Source organism: Narcine bancroftii, chromosome 7, assembly GCF_036971445.1.
Source record: "Narcine bancroftii isolate sNarBan1 chromosome 7, sNarBan1.hap1, whole genome shotgun sequence".
NCBI classification, from domain to species: Eukaryota; Metazoa; Chordata; class Chondrichthyes; order Torpediniformes; family Narcinidae; genus Narcine; species Narcine bancroftii.
This window is the reverse complement of record NC_091475.1, coordinates 166,462,029-166,480,943: the sequence shown is the minus strand read 5'-3', so window position 1 is coordinate 166,480,943 and position 18,915 is coordinate 166,462,029. Positions and strand designations below refer to the sequence as shown.

The window sequence follows — 18,915 nt, the reverse complement described above, 5'->3', positions numbered from 1 at the left end:
TTGTCTCATTAAAGGATGGATTTTAAATTTAAACTTAGGCATGTAGCATGGTAACAGGCTCTTTCGTACCACCAATTGTCCTACAACCTTGGTACATTTTGAATGATGGAAGGAATCCCACACAGACACAGAGAGAATGTACAAACTCCTTACAGGCAGTGCAGAACCGTAGTCCCCATCAATGGTGCTATAACAGCATCACACTAACCACTACACTAACTGTGCCTCCCTTGTAGAGGCTTTGAAGAGGTTGCAGAGGAGATTTACCAGGACATTGCCGGGAATGGAGAACATGTCTTATGAAACAAGGTTGATCGAGCTTTGGCTTTTTTTCGGAATGACAAATAACAGGTGACTAATGGAAGTAGACAAGATTATGAGCGGCATAGGTAGGGTTGAGAACCAGTATCTCTTTTCTGGGTGACAACAATAACAAAAGATGTTTAAGATGAGTGGATATTTTAAAAAACACTTTTAGTGGTTAAGTGCATGGAATGCATTGCTGGGGTGGTAGTGGAGGTTGGTACAATTGGGACATTTCAAAGACTTCAATAGGCACATGGATGCAAAACAAAAAAAAGGGTTAATAGGTGTGTGGTAGGAAAGGGCTAGATTGTTGTGGATTAGGTTTATATAGCTCAGAACAACATTATGAGCTGAAAGGCCTGTTCTGTGCTTCAATGCTTTATGTTTTATATCCAGGTCCAAACACAATCTCACTCTGGGTACCTTGGTTGGAGCCACATTCGTTGCTGTTCTCAGAAGGTACTGGGAATTGTACGTAGGAGATTGATTGTAGAACACAGTTGACCCTGAGGTAGCAACTAAAATAATTTGCATATTAATTTTGTAGCTTCTCCACAAACATCTCCCTAGTAAACTGAATACTCATATATTACACATACTCTTAAATAACATTTCAACTGTAATTTTAATGATTTGGCACAGCCATAGTCCCTATTCTTAGGCATGACAACATAGAAAAAAAGAGGAGCAGCTACAGCAGTGGTTTGCAAACTTCTTTCTAATGGGCCAATGACAATTTTTCACAAGCAAAATATTTCAGTAACAATAGAGTCTAGAGCAGTGGTTCTCAACTCCCCACCCACCCCCACCAACTACTAACCACAGAACACCTATGACAAGTGGAAGAAAAAGTTTGAAAACCACTGAACTAGAGGAACTAAGCATCTGTGGAGGTAAGGTCACTATTTCAGGTTGATCCCTTGCATCAAGACCCAGTCTGGAACATCAGCCATCCCTTAGCCTCCAGAGATATTGCCCAATCTTCTGAGTTTTTCGAGCAGCTCATTTCCCCCCCCCCCAAATTCCAGTATCTGCAGCCTCTCGTCTCTAAATATTAAAATTTTCCCTGAAGGCGCTGAAACCTATTGTTAACATTATTTGTAACTTCCCTAAAAAACTGAATTTAGGGAGTTTGTACCTTAATAATAATTATTTGTGGTAGGTCTAAATGATCGAATTGCAACTTTCAATTTAAAACAAATTCCATGTTATCAAGTTTCCAAAAAAATTTTTGATTATGCATCAATCTAGCATCTGCAGACATTTTGCTTGATAATTAAATATGTAGTATTAAAATAACAGTTTGATGCTCCCCTTAAAAGCACAATGCATAGATTTCATCTCTTTAATTATTTTATTATAAGGCAATTTTAATGGCTTTACATTTACCTGTCAATGGTGCCCCCTGAAAACTCTGTACTCCTTGATAATTTTCTGTTCGGGAATCATAACTATTTGTGTGCCATTGGCGACGTGGAGAGTCTGTTGCACTTGAATTATTCAGTTTCAGTTCAAGGACTTCACCCTGGAACATTATAAATGGAAAATTATTTGCATCTCATAAAGCTGACAAGGAACTGATTCAAAACAATGATTCAAAATCCATTTCCTAAACAAAGGGGAATTAAAATTTCCTTCATCATTTCACTACAGGTTTAAATTATGAAATTTATTCTGATTCCAACACAAGACTTCAGAGCAAATTTTACTCTGTTCTTCCACTGAAAGATTCATTCCTTGCTGATTATAAAACACTTACTGAATGACATTTCGTACCTTCAGCTGTTCCACTTGTTGGCAAAGCATTTGCAGCAGATGTCTTTGATCTTCAGCCCAACGAGGTGGAGTCTTTGGAGACCACTGAAAAAAATATCTGAAATAATTTTGGTCACACTTCAACAGGAATTTATCCCCAGCATTGAGAGAAGTTCAACTGCAAGTAACATCTTCCACTACCTGTAAAACAAACTAACCTTTTCATTGTACTATGGCACATGACAATAAATGTAAATTTAAACAATCTAGTTCCTAGATATTTTACATTTCCCATGACATGAGTACATTCAGCCCATCAAGCCTATGACAGCTCTCAGTCCAAGTCCAACTTTATTCCAACATAATCCATCTGCTTTCAAATGCCCATCAACACCACCATGATTCTCCTACATCTACTTGGCAGTAATTTAAAGTTGCCAATTAACATTCAAACTTGCACATTTTGGGATGTAAGTGAAATTCAAGGCACAGAGGGAAATCATTTGCAGTCCTGGGAGCAGGTGCAAACTCCACACAGACAGCATTGCAGTTCAGTATCATAGTGGTAGCTGGAGATGAAGCAGCAGCACGATTTATTAAGTCACTACGTTGCCAAATGAAACTGCAAGGAAATTAAAATTTGAACAATCATTATGATTTCTGCTTGAAGACAACATGTTCATAAGCAAAGGACATAGGTTTGAACAAATCTAATGTCTTACCAAACTAACTTAAGACTATCAATTAGATAGCTTTTTTTTTAAAAAAAATACAGGTATGGATGCAGTACAAGTTTAAAATTGAAACCGAATTTATCTGGAGGCATGTACTTGATACCAATGACAGGGGAAATCAAGGGAGTGCAAAGAATAGAAGTCAAGATGCCTTTATACTTACAAGACAACTTTAAACATTATTTTTCAACTAAACCAGGACAGTGGTAATTTGCAATATTTATTTGCATCAGACTCAAAATAATTTGAAAAATAAAAATTACCTTGTAACTTTTGGTTGGTGATGGACTAGGCTTTATTGGAGATAGAGTGGAATGCTTTGCTGGTATCAACTCTGGAGATGTGCCATTTTCAGCTATCTGGGCAAATTCATTTATTTCTTCACCAGGGTCAAGCTCATCATTATATTCTTGAAGATGCTGATTTACCAACTCCAGCATTTCTGTTACTGCATCTATTGGTACAGGCAACTGACAAAAAGAAATAATTAAATTGAAATAACTGAAGCAAAGGACAAGGGAAAATTGAAATAGGGAGAAATATTCAGAAACATTTTTCCCGTGACAGATGGAAAAAAATTGGAAAAAACATCGGAAACGGAACAAGTCACTTAAACAGCCTCCTCAGAGCCGTGGAAAATTATGGAAACATGTCCATGCAAAATAAAACCTTGTGTGAGTTCAATGAATTGGATAAAGTAATTTAGCAAACAACACCTAGAAAGGCATGGAAAATTTATGCAAATTACTTGATAAAGGGTTCTGACTCAAAACAAAGACTGATTATTTCTCTACATGGATGCTGCTGGACCCATCAAGTCCCTCCAGCTTCTTTTTATTCACTCAAGTTTTCAGCATTTGTTGTTGTATATTTCTCTATGGCCATGCTAGAGCCAAGAACTACCAAGCAACTATTCACTTAAGCACAACTAAATATCTACCCATAATATCCTTGACCTATTTTTACTCAATCTCACCAATGCCAGAATACATTCTTGCTAAGTCAAAAGATCCTTAGATTGGCACATAGATGTACGAAAAATAGAGGATTATGGATGTAAAGTAGGGAAAATTCAGATCATTGTGGAGTAGGTTTACATAGGTCAGCACATTGTGGGCTGAAGGGCATGCAGTATGCTATAATATTCTATGTTCTAGATCAACAAGTTAAACCTTGTTTCATTGTTTCATTCAACTATTCACTGAATAATCATTGTTATTTAGGATCTAAATAAATGAATACTAATGGTGAAAATGAAATATAATTATTAACCATATTATTAATGTTTGTATTTTAATTTGCCATGACTTTGCCCATAATTTACCAACTAAAAATATAAACCTTACACAATGTGACCGTTTCTCTTAAATATCCTCAATTACATTTTCAACAATGTGATGTTATATTAAAAAAATCCTCTATTAATGGACACTTACACTGTTAATAGCTGCCACATTAGTTTCAGTTTTGTTCAGGACCTTTTTTAAATATTCTCTGCTGCTGAGCAAACAATTTTTACATTCTTCTTGCTCATCAGGTGTCATCCCATCACCATTTTCATACTCTTCAGACCTTCGATGAAATATCTAAAACAAGTAAAAATACAAATTATACTAGTAGTTGCTGATGTATCTTGGAAAAAAGATCCTCCCATCACTTACCAAAGCAAGATTCCAATGTGCAGTAATATTATTGATGGATTCAAAAGCAGCAATTGCCTCATCAATTTTCCCATCGACTACATTAAGCGTAGCAAAAGCAATTTCTGATTGCTTTTCATAATCATCAACTTCATCAACCTAAAACAACAAAATCATAACTTATGCATTGCCAACAGTGACTTGAGAATCCAAAACATCAATTTAAATTTGTGTTATTAAAATTTGCTTTATGAATGAACATCACTGTAAATGAAACACCAACCTACACCGGATGAAATGGCTGAGAATATCAATGGGGTCTCGCTTTTCATTATTGACATTTCCTATGAGCATTGCTTCAATAGGGCTCAAAGAATTATTGAGGACCCTTTCCATCCAGCACACTACCTCTGACCCACTACCATCAAGGTGGTGGTACAGAAGCATCAAAATCGCGATTGCTAGGCTGGGAAATAGCTTCTTTTCACATGCTGTGTGATTAATTAAGTTTTGTAATTGAGTAAATCATCCCAAAATATTTGTGGGCAGAGTTGGGGGGGGGAGAAACACGACCAAAATGAAGGGGCAGATATTGCACAAGTACAGACAGCTGGTAGGGAGTTTGGAAGGACAGAAAAAGGGGCAAAACTGGGATGTTGGAATGTAACAGGGATAGAGAGTCAAAAAAGTAACGAATACAGGGCTAAACGTTTTATATTTAAAGGCACACAGCATAAGAAATAAAGTGGTGACCTTGTAGTACAGCTAGATTGGCAGGCATTATGCTGTGGCCATCACAGTCGTGGCTAAAGGATGGACATCATTGGGAGCTAAATGTCCAAGGATATTCAGTGTAGGTAAAGGGGGTGGTGTGGCTCTGTTGGTAAGGAATAACATGAAATTACCAGAATGTATTCTGGCTTGGGTGTTGCGCAATATACCAAAAGTGACTAGAATACTTAGGGTAAAGAAGCCATTAGCGGGCAGTGATCACAGTATGATTGAGTTCAATTTGAGATTTAACAAGGAAAAACTAAAGTCAGATGTGTCAGTTTTTCAGTGGAGTAAAAGAAATTATAGTGGCATGAGAGGGGAAATGACCAAAGTAGATTGGAAGGGGGCACTAGTAGGGTAGACAGCAGAGCAGTAATGGTTGCAATGTCTGCAAGAAATAATAAAGATGGAGGACAAATACACAAAAGAGAGGAAATATTCTAATGGAAAAAATGTCACAACTGTGGCTGACAAGGGAAACCAAAGCCAACATAAAAGCAAAAGAGGGCATTCAGGGAAGCAAAAGCTAGTGGGAAGATAGAGGATTGGGATGTTTTTTTAAAAAAACTTGCAGAAAGCAACTAAAAAATTCATTAAGGAAGGAAAAGAAGTAGTATGAAAATAGGCTAGCAAATAATATCAGAGAATACAAAAAGCTTCAAGTGTGTCAATAGTTTTTAAAAAGTAGATATTGGACCATAAGAAAATGATGATGGAGAAATAATAATGGGAGACAAGAGATGGCAGGAGAGCTCGGAGTATTTTTCCACTGGACTTCACTGTGGAAGTCATCTGCAGTTCAGATGGCCAAGGGCATTAGGGGAGGTAAGTGAGTGCAGTTACTATTACTAGGTGTTCCTAAAGCTGAATGGTTTAAGGGTAGACCATATGTATTGCACCCTTGGATTCTGAAAGAAGTAGCTGTAGAGACTGTGGAGGCATTGGTAATCTTTCAGGAATCAATAGATTTTGGCATGGTCCCGGAGGACTGGAAAATTGCAAATGTTACCCCACTATTCAAGAGAGGGAGGCAGCGTAAAGGAAAATATCGACCATTCCACCTGAGATCAATCGTTGGGAAGACGCTGAAGTTCATCATCAATCACGTGGTTACGGAGTACATGGAGGTACATGACAGAGAGGCCAAAGTCAGCACAGTATCCTTAAGGCAAAATTTTGCTTGACAAACCTATTTGAATCCTTTGAAATGTCAAGCTTGCTAGAAAAAGGAGATGCAGTGTATATTGTGTATTTGGATTTTCAGAAGGCCTTTGACAAGGTGCCAAATACGAAGTTACTTAAGAGCTGCCGTATGACCTCAAAATATACTAGCATGGACTGATTGACAGGAGGCAGAGTCGGAATACAGGGAACATATTCTGATTGGCTGCCAGTTGCCAGTGGAGTTCCAGAGGGGTCGTTGCTGCATCTTTATGTTATATCAATTTCTTAGATTATGGAATGAATGGCTTTGTGGCCAAGTTTGTAGATAATATGAAGTTAAGCAGAGGAACAGGTAGCGATGGTGTAAACAGAGAGGCTGCAGAAGAACTTGCACAGATTAAGAGAATGGGTAGAAGAGGAAAAGGAAATACAATGTTAAAAAGTGTACAGTTGTGCAGTTTAGCAGAATAAATAAACATGCAGGCTGAGTCATTGGTGAAGAAGGTAAATGCAATGCTGGCATTCACTTCAAGAGAAATAGAATACAAGAGCAGGGATGTGATGTTGAAGTTTACAAGGGACCAATGAGATCTCACTTGGAGTACTGTGAGCAGTTTTGCGTTCCTCATTTAAAAAGGATATTAGAGGGTTCAGAGGATGATTCCAGGAAATAAAATATTATCATATGAGGAATGTTCGATAGTTCTTGCCTATAATCGTTGGAATTTAAGAGAATGAGGGAGGGAATCTCATTGAAATGTTTTGAATGTTGAAAGACATGGAGAGTAGATGTAGAAAGATTGTTTCCCATGGTGGGAGTCTAGGACAAGAGGACATCAGGATTGAAGGATGTCCACTTAGAACAGAGATATGGATAAATTTCTTTGGCCAGAGGGCAGAGAATCTTTGGGATTTGTTGCCACACGTGAATGTGGAGACCAAGTTATTGGGTGTATTTAAGGCAGAGATTAATAGGTTCTTGATTTCCCAGGGCATCAAAGGTTATGGGGAGAAGGCCAAGCAGAGGGGCTGAGTGGGAAAATGGATCAGCTAATGATTAAACAGCAGGGCAGACGCAATAGGTTGAATTGGCCATTTCTGCTCCTACATCCTATGGATTTTTAGAGTCATTATTTGTACCGTGTATTGTGTGCGCGCATAAGCACACTGTAGTCCAGAGAAATGCCATTTTGTAGGGTTGTAAATTCCGATCAGATCGGAATTTATTGTCATGAACAAGTCACAAAATTCATAACAGGTTAGAAACATAGAAAAATAGGTATAGGAGTAGGCCATTTGGTCCTTCAAGCCTACACCGCCATTCATTATGATCATGGCTGATCAGTACCCGGTTCCTGCCTTCTCCCTATACACTCTGATCCCCTTAGCCACAAGGGCCAAATCTAACTCCTTTCAAATATTGAGGAAGAACCGGCCTCAACTACTTCCTGTGGCAAAGAATTCCACAGAGTTACCACTCTGAGAGAAGAAATTTTTTCTCATCTCAGTCCTAAAAGACTTCCCCCTTATCCTTAAGCCATGACCCCTGGTCCTGGTTTTTCCCAGCATCAGAAACAACCTTCCTGCATTTAGTCTAAGAATTTTTATGTTTCTATCAGATTCCCCCCTCAATCTTCTAAATTCCAGCAAATACAAGCCTAGTTGATCCAACCTTTCTTCTTATGAAAGTCCTTCGATTCCTGGTATTAATCTAGTGAACTTTCTCTACAACCCCTCCATGGTGAGGATGTCCTTCTTCAGATAAGGAGACCAAAACTGAACACAGTATTCCAAGTGTTCCAAGGCCCTGTACAGCTGCAGTAAGGCCTCCCTACTCCTGAACTCAAATCCTCTTGCTATGAGTGCCAGCATACCATTTACCTTTCTCACTGCCTGCCTTACCTGGATGCCCACTTTCAATGACTGATGCACAGTGACACTCAAGTCTCATTGCATTTCCCCTTTTCCTAAACAGATACCATTTAGATAATAATCCAAAAGTGGATAACCTCACATTTATCCACATTATATTGCAACTGCCACATTCTGGCCCACTCGCCTAACTTGTCCAAGTCACCCTGCACTCTCCTTGAATCCTCTACACAGGTAACCCCGCTACCTTACTTCGTGTTGTATGCAAATTTCAAGACGCTGCTTTCTATTCCCACATCTAAGACATTGATATATATTGTAAATAACTGTGGCCCCAGCACAGAACCCTGTCGTACCCCATTAGTCATTGGCTGCCATTCTGAAAATAACCCATTTATTTCTACTCTGCTTCCTGTCCGTCAACCAATTCTCTAACCACCTTAATACCATACTTCATATACTGTGCACAAAACCATACAGACTCTCCAATGATACCACTGCTCTCCCAAAGGTGCTGCAATCGCATCTTTAATAACTGACTGTAGCATTTTCCCTGCTATCAATATCAGGCTAACTGGTCTGTAGTTTCCCGATTTCTCTCTCCCTCCCTTCTTAAAGAGTGGGGTTATGTTGGCCACCCTCCAATCCTCAGGAACTAATCCAGTATCTAAAGAGTTTTGAAAAATCATCACTAATTCATTCACTATTTCCTGGGCTACTTCCTTAAGCAAATTTTAACCCTAATGTGCCGGCCCTGGGGATTTATCCACCTTTAATCCCTTCAATTTAATTAACAACCTCTTGACACGATTATTTCCTTCAGTCCCTTCCCCACATTAAATCCACAATCCCTTACAATTTCCTGAAGATTTGTAATGTCTTCGTTAGTAAAGGCAGAACTAAAGTAGTTATTCAATGTCTATGTCCTTGTTCTTTTTCTTTGGCTTGGCTTCGCGGACGAAGATTTATGGAGGGGGTAAAAAGTCCACGTCAGCTGCAGGCTCGTTTGTGGCTGACCAGTCCGATGCGGGACAGGCAGACACGATTGCAGCGGTTGCAGGGGAAAATTGGTTGGTTGGGGTTGGGTGTTGGGTTTTTCCTCCTTTGCCTTTTGTCAGTGAGGTGGGCTCTGCGGTCTTCTTCAAAGGAGGCTGCTGCCCGCCAAACTGTGAGGCGCCAAGATGCACGGTTTGAGGCGTTATCAGCCCACTGGCGGTGGTCAATGTGGCAGGCACCAAGAGATTTCTTTAGGCAGTCCTTGTACCTTTTCTTTGGTGCACCTCTGTCACGGTGGCCAGTGGAGAGCTCGCCATATAATACGATCTTGGGAAGGCGATGGTCCTCCATTCTGGAGACGTGACCCATCCAGCGCAGCTGGATCTTCAGCAGCGTGGACTCGATGCTGTCGACCTCTGCCATCTCGAGTACCTCGACGTTAGGGGTGTGAGCGCTCCAATGGATGTTGAGGATGGAGCGGAGACAACGCTGGTGGAAGCGTTCTAGGAGCCGTAGGTGGTGCCGGTAGAGGACCCATGATTCGGAGCCGAACAGGAGTGTGGGTATGACAACGGCTCTGTATACGCTTATCTTTGTGAGGTTTTTCAGTTGGTTGTTTTTCCAGACTCTTTTGTGTAGTCTTCCAAAGGCGCTATTTGCCTTGGCGAGTCTGTTGTCTATCTCATTGTCGATCCTTGCATCTGATGAAATGGTGCAGCCGAGATAGGTAAACTGGTTGACCGTTTTGAGTTTTGTGTGCCCGATGGAGATGTGGGGGGGCTGGTAGTCATGGTGGGGAGCTGGCTGATGGAGGACCTCAGTTTTCTTCAGGCTGACTTCCAGGCCAAACATTTTGGCAGTTTCCGCAAAGCAGGACGTCAAGCGCTGAAGAGCTGGCTCTGAATGGGCAACTAAAGCGGCATCATCTGCAAAGAGTAGTTCACGGACAAGTTTCTCTTGTGTCTTGGTGTGAGCTTGCAGGCGCCTCAGATTGAAGAGACTGCCATCCGTGCGGTACCCCATGATTAATTCACCCATTTCTGACTGCAACTGATCCAGATTTGTCTTAACTAACCTCTTTCTCTTTACATATCTATAAAAAGCTTTTGTCATTTTTTTAATGTTCCCTGCCAGCTTTCTCTCATAATTCCTTTTATCTTTCCTAATTAATCCTTTTGTCCTCCTCTGTAGAACTCCGAATTTCTCCCAATCATCAGGAATTTTTTTGGCTAATTTATATGCTGCTTCTTTGGATTTGATACTCTCCCTGACTTACCTTGTTAGCCATGGCTGTGCTACCCTCCTTGATTTATTCTTTTTACAAACTGGGATGTACATTTATTGTAATTGCTCCAAGCTATCTTTAAACGATTGCCATTGCATTTCCACTGTTAGTCCTTTAAGTACCATTTGCCAATTTATTTTAGCCAGTTCTCATCTCATACTATCAAAGTTACCCCTCTAAGTTCAGAAACTTTGTATTTGAATCAACTCTGTTACACTCCATCCTAATGAAGAATTCCACTATACTGTGGTCACTCTTGCCCAAGGGGTTCCTCACAATAAGATTGTTAATTAACCCCTTGCCATTACTCAACACCCAGTCTAGAATAGCTTATTTAGAAAACAATCCTACATACATTCTAAGAACTCCTCTTCCTCCTTACCAATTTGGTTCTCCCAATCTAAATGCAAATTAAAGTCACCCATTATAACTGCTGTCCCTTTGATGGACGCATTACCAATTTCCTGCATAATGCTATCCCTACCTCACTGCTATCATTAGGTGGCCTGTACACAACTCCCACTAGCATCTTCTGCCCCTTAGTGTTTTATAGTTCTACTCTTATCGATTCCATATCCTCCAAACTAATGTCCTTCCTTACTACTGTATTCACCTTCTCTCTAACCAACAACGCTACTCCACGCATTTCCATTTTGTCTATCAGTCCTGAATATCGAGTAACCCCTGAATGTTGGGCTCCCAGTCATGGTCCACCTGAAGCCATGTCTCTGTGATCCAGACTATGTCATAGTCATTAATAGCCATCACCACATTCAATTCCTCCACCTTATTACGAATGCTCCTTGCATTCAGACACAAGGCCTTCAGACTTGCTTTAGCCACATTATTATGCCATTTACCTTTTGATTTTCGCCCTGGGTTTTACCTGCCTGTCACTATTGCTTTTCACCTTACTTCCTTTTGCTCTATCCTTATTTTACACCCTTCTGTCTCTCTACACTTGTTCCCATCCCCCCTGGAACATTAGTTTAAACCTTCCCCAACAGCTCGAGCAAACCAACCCCAGGACATTGGTCCTGGCTCTGCCTAGATGATGAACCTGCCACTCCCTTCAAAAATAGCATGTGCTGCAGGATCAAATAGAACATTTTATTGGAGGAATGAGGTAATTATATTTAATCCATTGCTAAACCTTCAACTAAAAGTACAGCAGCTTTCAGAAAAAAATTAATAGCTGTCGTCCCAAAACAAAGATGAAATTCGAGAAAACTAATGGAAACAGTGCCAAGCAAATACAAGACTCAAATTCAAAACAGATCATACAGTCTAGATTCAGATTGACAATTAATGATTTTAATAACTTTTTTTTAAAAAGTGCCCTGCACTGGTGACTGATGTAACTTTCATTTTAAAGCTCTGATATCATTGGATAAAAATTAGAAAAACTGAGGACAATCTCAACATAGCAAAACAGTAATGGTTATGACATGGGGCCAAGATAGTACACTTATTTCCAAGCCTTCTCAAAATTTTACATATAATAAAAAATATCACAAGGCAGGGCAAGACACACCTGCAAGTTAGATCAAAAATTTAACCAGAGACATTTCAGTTCATGGATGAATTAGAGTCAGCGTAGGTACCTTAATTTCCTTACTATAGAAGTGCATGAACAATGGATCAATGGGTTCATGAACATTCCTTTTGTTTCTGATGCTCTGAAGTAATGGCTGAACTTTCTTCCAATAGAAGACACTCCGTCCTATGTATTCCTTCTGGTCATAATAAGAATTTAATCGACTTCCCTAAACAAAGAAAAAAGTTAGGTGAAAGATTATTATTAAATATGTTAACCACATACAAACAACAGTGTTAACTGTCTTAGAAAGCAAACAAGCTAGACTTCATATAGTCTGGTTCAAAAAGGAATGGAATAAATAGGAGATAAAGCCTCAGAAATAGGCAATGTTTTCAATCAAACATTGCATCATTATTATGATCAGATGCACGTCATTTTGACTGAGAGGGGGAGGGAAGAGGAAGAAACAGAATAATAGCAAAATTGTGGATTTCACAGCAACAGTAAATACGTGAGGGAAAGGCAGATATCAGGCACTACAGTTGGAAATAAGAATTTATTTACTGAACAGAATGAACTAGATTAAGGCGATAAGAATTCATAGATGTTAAATTATGTGTTCACTGAAGTGCTTTGAGTTTTAAAAAGTCAAAGGATTATACAAATGTAATAATGTTCTGCAGTTAATTCTGTTTAAAAAAAAACACCAAGTATTCCAAGTATAATAAAAGCCAAAGGAACATTTTCAATTCAACATTTAAAGCATTCCAATTAAGACTTACTATATTGACTAAGCTTTGTGCCCAGTGAATAATTAGGGCAGGTTGAAGTCCATGTCTATCCAATGCCCTCAAGGTACCAAGATCACGCTGGATTAAGAGTCTTAATTTAACTGAAGAACCTGGTCTGAATAGAAAGGTAGTGCAATAAACTTTGTTTCAATGAACTTCTGATCGTACAAAAATCATCAATTGATGATAAAAACAATAGTATATTTACTGTGCTTTTTTAGAGACCAGGCTGTGGACGGCATCCCACCAGGCTCTTTGACGTTCTGTGTAGAGTAGTTTACTTATCGATAGTGGCAAGAACTTTGGTTGATGTAAACTGTAGAGACGAGCTGATTTATCTTGTAACTGTGTGTAGCTTGAATATATCACTCCAAGAAGAAAAACCTGAAAATATTTTATCAAATCAGAATCATCTATTTTTTGAAACACCTTAAAAACTAGCACACCTTTTAATCATACCTCTAGATCCAAAATACAAATGGTCTCAGGAGCATTTGAGTCAAGCCGTGATGTTTCCTGGGGCAATCTTGGAAATAACCGTTTCAGCCAATTCCGAACTATAGGCAATTGTGCCATTGAAAACTGCTGCAAACCAAGCCAGACAAGGTGTTGCAAATTTCCACCATGCAACATAATACAACCTGAAAAAAGACCAGATTACAAAGCTAGTTTTAACTGAAAGTTTAATTTCTTTATATACTTCATGGCTAAGACACAACATACCAACCAAATTATGTGCTAATCTAAATCGTAATTTATAATTACATGCCAAAGTGTTGGGGGATTAAATGGTGTAAACTTTATTTAGTGGATCAAGATAACTTTCTGCAACAATGTGGATAGGCCAACAAGGGAAGGGGAAATATTGGACCTTTTACTAAGGAATGAAGGTGGTCAGGTGTAGTGTGGAGGGTCATGTGACCCCATCTGTAACCTGGTGGAAATGTGAATTGCTGAGGGGCACGTGACCCCTCCACCTGGAACCTCGTCAGAAGTCACCTCACCTGCCAATCAAGGTCGGGTTGCCCACATGTCAGTGCACACCTAGTCATTGGCCCTTCAATACCTGACTAGATTCTCCAGCTGATGGTACTATAAAGTCCACCACATGTGAGCCATCTGTCCTTTTTTCCTTCTGGGACGAAGGATCCACTACATCGATGATATCCTCCTCCAGGGCTCCTCAGAGGAATCAGCCCTTGTAGCACAAGCCCTTGACATGTTAATTACCTCCCTGTGGTCGTGAGGATGGGCCATTAACTGAGAAAAGGTAAAGGGCCCCAGTCAAACAGCCCTATTCCTGGGCATCCAATGACACTCCAGAAGAAATTCCCGCAGCCACTAAAAACAAAATCCTCAATGTGGCAGTGCCCACCAACAAAATTGAAATGCAAAGTGAGCCTTTTGGGTCATGACTCCTCCTGGGGAAGCTGGGGAGTTGGTGGGCTTTTGCCATTCACTGGATCACTACTATCACTCTCACGGTGGTGAGGTTTTGTCTTTTCTATTGTATTTATATGGAAAGCTCCTAGTCTACATTGATGTATGTAATGATTTGTGATTATAGTGACTTCGAGAAGTGAAATTTAGTGTGGAATTTGCAGGCCTCTCTGTCTGAAACCTGGTGGGAATGTGTATTGCGGAGGAGCAAGTGACTTTTCCATCTAGAATCTAGTCAGAAATCACCTCACCTGCCAATCAAGGTCAACCTTGCCCACAAGTCACCACACACTTAGACAATGGCTCCTTTAATTGGCTCATCAATAACTGGGCTGGAATCTCCAGCAGGTGGTACTATAAAGCCCACCGTGTGAGACATTTGCCTTTCTCTTCTGGAACAAACCTTAGCTCGACTAGGTTGGGAACCGTGGGCAACACAGGAGAGTTGTAGGCCAGGTGCATGCAGACAAAGGGTTGGGAGCTACAGTATTGAGTCTAGAAATTACTGTCCCTAGTTTTGTTTAGATAAGAGCTGTGCCTGCTAGAGACATCAAGGGGTGGTGGGTATCATATGTTGTAACTTGATGGTATTCCTATCTATCAGTGAAAGGTTGCCAGTGTGTCGTTTAATCGAGAGAGTGAGAGAGAGAGAGAGAGAAAGAAAGAGAGAGAGAGAGACTTTTACCCCTGTTGTGACTCCCCTATGTGTGTAAAAATACTGTTCAATCAGCAGTGTTCAGATTCGTTACCCTTGGGACCATCAAACCGGTTTCTCTCACATACACAGTAAATGAGGTATCATTAAGGAAACATATTGGGAAGGATAATCTAGGTAACTACAGTCCTGTTAGTCTGATGTCAGGGGTAGGGAAACTACTGAGAGAACTGAGGGAGAGAATCTGGATGAATGGCCAGTGGAAATCAAAGAGCGCCAGCATGGATTTGTGTGGGAAAGTGTTTCACAAACTCAGTAAGATTTTTTTGAAGAGGTAGTTGATGTTATTTATATGGGTTTTAGTAAAGGTCATTCATGATAGGTTAGCAGGGAAGGTCAGGACACAGAATGCAAAGTCAGCTAGCTGAGTGGCTAAAAAATTGGCTTAGTGAAAGGATTCAGAGTCCAGTTTTCCAGACTGGAAGACAGTGACCAGTGTAGTGCCTCAGGTTTGGTACTGGACCCTTGCTTTTTGAAATATACACAAATGATTTGAACACATTTGTCGCAAAGCAAATTTGCTGACGACACGAAAAAATGTACAAAAGTGTACAATGAAGTAGGTTACCTTGGTTTACAACACAGATGGAAAAGTGGGCTAAGGAATGGCAGATGCACTTCAACTATGAGAAGTGGGTGGTGATATGTTTGAGTAAACTGAACCAGGGCGGGACTTACTCAGTTAACTGAGATTCACTCAAGAGTGTTTTGAAGCACAGGGGTCCCAAAGGTGAAGATAAAAAGGTCTTTAAAGATGGGAGAACAGATAGACAGTGGTTAAGAGTGTGCTTGGGATGCTTGTCTTCATTGGTCAGGGCACTGTATACAAGTGTGCGATATCATGTTCATGATTGTGTGGCCACACTTGGAATATCATGTGCACCTTTGATCGACTTTCTACAAGGAGGATATAAAGTTCAAAAGATTATTGAAAAGGTTTACAAAGTTCTTCTCCTGATTTGGGAGGATAAGTTGATTTGAGAAAATGCCAGAGCAGAATTAGACAATTCAGTCCACTGAGTCCCTTCTGCCATTCAGATCACGGCTGATGAGAGATCTTATTGAGGTCCATAAAATCAAAAGGATGATGGATAAGGTGAATAGTGACCATCTGCTTCCAAGAGCAGGAGAATACAAGACAGAAAGGCATAACTACAAAACAAGGTGGTAGAATTTAAAGGGGATATGAGGGAACAGTTCTTCACTCGGAGGGTTGAGCATTTGGAAGGAGCTGCCAAACAAAGAGGTTGAGGCATGTACATGAATTTCCTTTACGAAGGACTTGGGTAATTATACAAATGGGAAGAGTTTGGAGGGATATGGATGCAATTTTATCAAACGGGACCAAAACAAGTGATCACATTGATGGGCATGGATGGTGTGACACATGAGTGCACACTTCACCTCCCTTACTTTATAAAGTAAAAGGACAATGAAATCTACTCCAAACATCATGCTCTATGTTACAATCAGAAATAAATAGGAAAACAGCACGACTCTTCACACAAACTGAAATCTCAAATTTTCAAAGTTCTTACCATCATCCGATTTTACAAGATCAGTCACATCTGGATGCTTTCCTGTTACATTGCTGATATCATCGTTGGCTAGAAAAGACCTTTCAGAAGTTAATCGACTTCCAAATAATGCTTCAATTAATGCATTTTGACCACTTTTGTTTGCAAAGGTCTCCACCACTTCATTGTGAAAGTCAGGCTTCCCAACCATCATGTTAATTAACATGTGACCTAAAAAGAAGGAGGAACGGTTTGCTAGAATATTACAGGACTTCTGTAAAGCAAAAATTAACAAACTGTAGCGACTGCTACACAGATTGAAACTCATCACGATCATGTTGGAGGTTTCAATGAACTGCTTATTCAAACAGCACGCGCCCCCTTAAGGACAGCGTGGCACGCGCCCCCTTAAGGACAGCGTGGCACGCGCCCCCTTAAGGACAGCGTGGCACGCGCCCCCTTAAGGACAGCGTGGCACGCGCCCCCTTAAGGACAGCGTGGCACGCGCCCCCTTAAGGACAGCGTGGCACGCGCCCCCTTAAGGACAGCGTGGCACGCGCCCCCTTAAGGACAGCGTGGCACGCGCCCCCTTAAGGACAGCGTGGCACGCGCCCCCTTAAGGACAGCGTGGCACGCGCCCCCTTAAGGACAGCGTGGCACGCGCCCCCTTAAGGACAGCGTGGCACGCGCCCCCTTAAGGACAGCGTGGCACGCGCCCCCTTAAGGACAGCGTGGCACGCGCCCCCTTAAGGACAGCGTGGCACGCGCCCCCTTAAGGACAGCGTGGCACGCGCCCCCTTAAGGACAGCGTGGCACGCGCCCCCTTAAGGACAGCGTGGCACGCGCCCCCTTAAGGACAGCGTGGCACGCGCCCCCTTAAGGACAGCGTGGCACGCGCCCCCTTAAGGACAGCGTGGCACGCGCCCCCTTAAGGACAGCGTGGCACGCGCCCCCTTAAGGACAGCGTGGCACGCGCCCCCTTAAGGACAGCGTGGCACGCGCCCCCTTAAGGACAGCGTGGCACGCGCCCCCTTAAGGACAGCGTGGCACGCGCCCCCTTAAGGACAGCGTGGCACGCGCCCCCTTAAGGACAGCGTGGCACGCGCCCCCTTAAGGACAGCGTGGCACGCGCCCCCTTAAGGACAGCGTGGCACGCGCCCCCTTAAGGACAGCGTGGCACGCGCCCCCTTAAGGACAGCGTGGCACGCGCCCCCTTAAGGACAGCGTGGCACGCGCCCCCTTAAGGACAGCGTGGCACGCGCCCCCTTAAGGACAGCGTGGCACGCGCCCCCTTAAGGACAGCGTGGCACGCGCCCCCTTAAGGACAGCATGAGCTTCGCGCCCGTCGGCGGAGACGTCACCACGCTAGCCCGAGGTGCGCGCCTTGCTCTAACCCACGTGGCACAGAGGTCCCCCGACAGTGCCATCTTTTCATGGCTGCCCAGCAGGTGCGGCGTTACAAGCAGGGCCGGTTCGCCACGAGGATGTCCATCGCCACAAAACTTCCATATATTAGTCAAAACTAAAAATCTCAAGGAAATCAGCATTAATATCAACTACAGTTCAATTGGGTAGTATTTTTGCCTAATCAATAGTTGCAACATCAAGGTTTTTCTAAACAAGAGGACAACAATCTATGAGATATCACAGTACTGAGGAACATCTAATAAAACTAAATGGATAGATAAATATCTTTTTTCTGTATTGGCAATATTGTGGTCATTTATATTATTGCAGTTGGACCCTAAAAATCTTTCCTGGAGCCAACATGTAGAAGGTTCATCATCTGGTGTATTTCATTATGAGTATAAGGAGATTTGGTAGGTCACCAACAGACTTTTGCAATTTTTTTTCAGATGTATCATGGAGGTCTTTCTGACTGGTTACATTGCTTTCAGGTATGGAGATATCAATGCACAGGGCAGGAAAAGGCTACAGAGTTGTAAACTTGGCCAATGCCATCATGGGTATTATTCCACTCCATTAAGGACATCTTTAAGGTGCAGTGTCTCAAGAAAGCAGCATCCATCATCAAGGACCCTCAACACCAGTTCATGCCCTTTTCTCATGCTACCATCAGGGAGGAGGTACAGGAGTCTGAAGATGTACACCCAATGTTACAAAAACAGCTTCTTCCCCTCACCATCAGATTTCTGAATGGACTGATGAGAGATAGTCAATATAGCTTTATGCGTGGTAGGTCATGTTTAACCAATCAGAGTTTTTCGAGGAGGTTACCAGGATAGTTGATGAAGGAAAGGCTGTGGATGTTGTCTACACGGACTTTAGTAAAGTATTTAACAAGATCCCTTATGAGAGGCTAGTCAGGAAGGTTCAGAGGCTCAGTATGCATGATGAGGTTGTAAAATGGATTTGACATTGACTA

General features: G+C 41.5%; 1 protein-coding gene across 7 annotated transcripts in view; it reads right to left on the bottom strand.

Annotated features, from left to right (window-relative positions):
* ranbp2 (RAN binding protein 2) overlaps positions 1-18,915 on the bottom strand; it is an 87,467-nt gene that overhangs the window by 50,655 nt on the left and 17,897 nt on the right. For all 7 annotated transcript variants that reach the window (XR_011342182.1, XM_069891155.1, XM_069891157.1 and 4 more), the window contains exons 9-19: positions 16,551-16,760; positions 13,317-13,498; positions 13,066-13,241; positions 12,849-12,972; positions 12,131-12,292; positions 4,457-4,594; positions 4,232-4,381; positions 3,059-3,265; positions 2,083-2,166; positions 1,696-1,831; positions 730-824 (exon numbers count right to left, since the gene is read on the bottom strand). Coding sequence is in view for 6 of the 7 variants with exons in the window: in XM_069891155.1 (XP_069747256.1) it covers positions 730-824; positions 1,696-1,831; positions 2,083-2,166; positions 3,059-3,265; positions 4,232-4,381; positions 4,457-4,594; positions 12,131-12,292; positions 12,849-12,972; positions 13,066-13,241; positions 13,317-13,498; positions 16,551-16,760 (1,664 nt within the window). In the remaining variant the exon portion in view is untranslated. The remainder of the gene's footprint in view (positions 1-729; positions 825-1,695; positions 1,832-2,082; positions 2,167-3,058; positions 3,266-4,231; positions 4,382-4,456; positions 4,595-12,130; positions 12,293-12,848; positions 12,973-13,065; positions 13,242-13,316; positions 13,499-16,550; positions 16,761-18,915) is intronic.